At 37.0% G+C, this 4,684-nt stretch overlaps 1 protein-coding gene across 1 annotated transcript; it reads left to right on the forward strand.

Annotated features, from left to right (window-relative positions):
- Nucleotides 1–6: 6 nt before the first annotated feature.
- On the forward strand, nucleotides 7–4,237 carry LOC141292365 (growth arrest and DNA damage-inducible protein GADD45 gamma-like). The gene is made up of 3 exons (XM_073824378.1): nucleotides 7–3,133; nucleotides 3,232–3,433; nucleotides 3,519–4,237. Exons 1-3 carry the CDS (start codon nucleotides 3,033–3,035, stop codon nucleotides 3,630–3,632), a joined length of 417 nt encoding a protein of 138 aa, XP_073680479.1. The 5' UTR covers nucleotides 7–3,032; the 3' UTR covers nucleotides 3,633–4,237.
- The last annotated feature ends 447 nt before the right edge of the window (nucleotides 4,238–4,684 follow it).

Here is a 4,684-nt window from a genome sequence, read left to right on the forward strand (position 1 = left end):
CTAAGTTTTATCTTAATAAAAAACAAATGTATTGATACGTTTTAGTACCATTGCTTGTTTAGTCTGTTTACAAAAGCATATTTATTTATTTTGATATGTTTTGTGTGTTTTAATATCTTAGATGTATTAAAATGTTTTAGAATCTTTTTAACTTCGGATCAAATACTTATTGTTTAAATGTAATATCATTTCTCAGTCTTTCCAACACATTAAAGTAGTATAATTAGGATATATAATCTGTTTTTGGGCTACATTGCTTGATATTTAGTGTATTTAGCAATGTATTTAGTAAAGTGAGGTATAAAAAATACTTCAGACAATCAATTTACACTTCTAGAAGCTAGGTATTTGTTGAATGCTTTCAGGTAAACTTTAGTATTTTTTAGTAGAATTTAATGGTGAAAGTGAGCAAATGTGGATAAGGGGCTCGCATCCCCCCGCCCTCCGCGCAAAAGACAGGTGGAGTGTGGCCATCTGTGGACACACTGAAACGGCCCTATTGTGAGTTCAGAAACTTCTATTATTAGACGCCTTTGCAAATGCAAATAAGATGCGCGTGCCATGACGCCCCGCTGCCCAATCTGGCCTACAACAACCGCAGACCACGTGACGAGGGGCCGCTTTCCAAATGTAGGCCACCCTGAAAACTCAGCAGTGTTTATATTTGTCTCCATGTGCAGAAACATTCGCAGCTTTAACGCACTTAATGATGTGCGAATAAACGACGTGGTTTAAATGCGCTAATATTTTGATAATTTTGTTGACAGGTGGTTTTAAATCCGTAGCTATAAAATTCTTTAAAAAAAAAGAAAAAAAAAAAGGTTATGAATCAAGTAGGAAAACATGAAAACATTAGAATCACAGATCATTAAAAATGCAAGCTTATATGAAACGAAAGAAAATAGTTTTTGGTTATTTGAGAGGCTCAAGATAACAGGTTGACAGTGACTGATGCAGGCCTATTGTTACCCCGCAGAACAGGAGCAGATGGAGAGGCCTCACTTTAGGATGCCCCCACTGGCCCCTCGCAGCCCAGCAGCGCATATGACTATTGTGTGCAAGTTTTTTTTTTGTATCTGCTTTAGAATGGTGCATAGATTCAGTTGAACTTTTCGTTATAGTGCAGCTGCAGCAATACGAAAAACTAAGACAGAATGTAATATTGGTTTGCATGTTTAATTTTTTGCAAGTTGAGTTTCAAACATGCAAACAATGCAAATTATAGCTTAAAAACTCTGAGAGTGTAAATTTAATGTGTTTGGCTTCTGCTTCCAGCTATTTTTAGCTGTACAAAAGAGCTTGTTTTGCTGCTTAATATTGCAAACTGGTGTCTTACCATATTATTTTAATATATTATCTTAATTATGAACAAACAGGTTTGGTAGTGCAACAGTTGTATCGTTTACTGCGCTGTTATTGTTCTCATTATTTTCTATAGCGGTAATATATTCCTACAGCGGCTAATGAACCGGAAGTCTCGCACATTTACAAAAAATGGCTTACTTCCACGTTGAAAAGTAAGAGCGTAAATGTGTGGTTTATTTACACAGTACAGAGTACAAAAAGCAAAAAAAAAAAAAAAAAAAACGAGAAAGAACTGGTTTCAAATAGCATAGACACTTGCAACGAGTGGAGACAAACCTGCTCGAGCGCAAAGCAGACTAATCGAACAATTGCTTTTACTTAGTCTTTCCTGCAGCTGCAGATTAGGACAGTCATCTGTTACAAAGCCATTCCATTTTTCTCTATATGACTTTTACCAAAAGAATAAAAGTCAGCTAAAAGTTTGTTCAGATGTGTTCCAGACGATTTCAAACATACAAACTAAACAAATACATAACTTACGCCTTAATGATTCTAAAAGCAGTTAGGAATATTTATATCACGTTTATTAGTTAAAGTCTCCACTAAAGAGCATGTGTTTGCAGGCATATATAGAAGTCTCAATTGCTAAACCTCTAGCCTAGAAATTTGCTCAGCTGATTCTTTATCTTCCCCCATCAGCAGATGGGGAGTGTTTCCATAGCAAAAGAGAAGCACGTCCAGATGCCACGCGTCGTAAGTCCGGTCATCTTTGGGTATGCAAATTAGCCACGCGTATGTGATACAATCAGCAATAGGTAATAAATAACCTTCAGCACATGAAATCAACACCAAAAGTTTGATTCACCCATCTGTGATAACCATTATCCATATTATAATTTTACTAAAATGCTTCTTTTAAATGCAATATTTATATTATATTTTTTTGTTTGTCATTTATAGGTACATTTAAATAAACCCATTTGATTAGCTTAACTCTTTTTTGTTCTAGAAACAATTAAAACACGCAAAAACTTAAAACTCTTGTTTTACTACTCTTAGTTTGAGCAATAATGGAATGAATAGGCGCATATTTAGTTTAATTCACTCATTATTTATTGATTGTTTTGATCAACGTCAATATTTTATAAAGAAGTTTATCTTAGGTTCTGAAACTCAGCGTTGGCCACTATCAGCCTTTTTGCATTCTCTAGTTCATAAAACAGTAAAAACAATACTAAGTTTTTGATTAGTAATGTGCATTGCTGAGAACTTCATTTGGACAACTTTAAAGGCGATTTTCTCAATATTTATAATTTTTGCACCCTAAGATTACAGATTTTTTTTATTATTTTCTTTCAGTAAGAAGCGTAAACTTTTCTCATTGCAGCTATGCAACACGGGCGGATAGGCCTACTTCTCAGCTTGTTGAATTCATGCCACGTCTTTTGTGTAAAATAAGTTGGTCTATTTAATTAGGACAAAAGTGAAAGGATCAGAGTTTGATCCTTTCTTACAGTTGTCATGCATGTCTACAGGCACGCGTCTTGGATACGTCCGTTTCTTTATTGTTCTGAGCAGCCAATCAGAACGCAGGGTGCAAACGCGTGCCACTATCCCACTATAAGTACTGGTCGCGTGTCAGCTAGAAACTCACAACTTCTCTCGCTCCGCTCGAACCACTACTGTATTTCAAAACACAGCTACTGCCTACTTCAATCCAAACCAAGATGGTGAATGAAGGAAAATCTCTGTCTGAAGCCCTGCTGTCCGCCAAGGCGGAGGGTCGCCTTACTGTTGGCGTGTATGAATGCGCAAAAATAATGAACGAGTAAGTTCCATACGATAACCTCTATGTTTCGTCTATTTAAGCATGTTGTTATGCTGCAGTGCAGGTTAACTCATTTAAATCTACTTTTGTTTTCACAGGGATCCTGATAGCGTGTCTTTCTGCCTTTTGGCCACTGATGACTTTGAGTGCGACATCGCTCTCCAGATCCATTTTACTCTGATCCAAGCATTTTGCTTTGACAACGACATCAGCATTGTCAGAGTAAACGACCTGAAGCGTCTCAACGCTCTTGTTGGTGGAAAGGGCCAACTTGAGGACGCTCACTGTGTCCTTATAACGGTGAGAACATGTTCATTTCTGATATTTGAATCAAAGCAAGAGCAAGTTAATTTGTTCCGAGACTAAATTCGCTCTGTTTTAACAGAACCCTACCGAGGACTCCTGGGAGGATCCAGCTCTGGAGAAGCTTCACTTGTTCTGTGAAGAAAGTCGCAGTTATAACGAGTGGGTTCCTGAGATCACTCTGCCCGAGCGTTGATCTAGAACTTTACTCTTCTCTGCTGAGATGCTGTAAACCTTGAGGAATACTCTACTCATCCTTCGAAGCAAGGATGCTGATGTTTCCACATCCCTGGATGCTCCTGAGGAGGCTGAACCGTCCAGGCAGCGCGAGGCAGGCCCGAGTGGCCCTCGCGGTTCTACGTCGTTTCTTGTCCCGTCCATGCCAAGATGATCCTCATTCTTTATGTGAATGAGGTCAGGCATGCCACGAGAGCGACACAATGGCCCTCATTCTTTGTGCGGATGAGGTTTGGAGAGAAAGGAGGAAGCGAGTTTTGCCTCTGTTCCACAGAGCAAATATCGCATGCGTTGGACACGCAGAGGACGCGGCGGTGCGTCGGAGCAACGTTTTTAAAAATGGACTTTAACATCTCGGACGTTTTTAAAAATGATATTGCTGTACAATATAACGTACCTTATTGTCGGCAATGTGCTTTCCACTTTCCAGAATTGTCTTATTCTCTAAAGGTTTCACTTTAGAAATATTAATATGACAGAAAAGGGAAAAAAAAAAAAAAAAGAAATAGAAAATAAAAACTAACTTAAAAATCTCTAAAGGTTTCACTTTAGAAAAAGGATTTAAAAAAGACAAAATATTAAATTATGCTCAAATATTTTTTAGACAAAGAAAAATGAAACTAAATGTGGAAATGATTACATTTGTCTGAAGATTTTTACTTTAGATTTTTGTATGAAAAAATGAATAAAAATGAAAGATAGTTTGAATTAAACTTGTTTGTGCAGCAACTTATTTTTGCATGTCATGAAAACGGAGTCAGCAGGAACATGTCAATTGGCTCAACTTTCCTTGCAATGCTTGAGAGAAATTAGACTAATATCATTTTATACCCACAAAAACTGAAAACACTATATATAGTGACGGCCAAAATGATTAGAACAGTATTTTCACCAGCTACAATGTTTAAGTCAGTTATTTCTATCTTTTTTTCAGTAGGAAATATCAGTATATTTCCAAACATTCATTTTGCCATTAGTTCCACAATCCACTGAAATCTTTTAATTGCATAA

Source organism: Garra rufa, chromosome 19 (assembly GCF_049309525.1).
Source record: "Garra rufa chromosome 19, GarRuf1.0, whole genome shotgun sequence".
Lineage (NCBI taxonomy): Eukaryota > Metazoa > Chordata > Actinopteri > Cypriniformes > Cyprinidae > Garra > Garra rufa.

Coding starts and splice junctions, on each gene's coding strand:
- LOC141292365 (XM_073824378.1), top strand. CDS start 3,033: ATGGTGAATGAAGGAAAATCTCTGTCTGAAGCCCTGCTGTCCGCCAAG. Junction 3,134..3,231: donor TGCGCAAAAATAATGAACGA/GTAAGTTCCATA, acceptor TTGTTTTCACAG/GGATCCTGATAGCGTGTCTT. Junction 3,434..3,518: donor CTCACTGTGTCCTTATAACG/GTGAGAACATGT, acceptor CTGTTTTAACAG/AACCCTACCGAGGACTCCTG.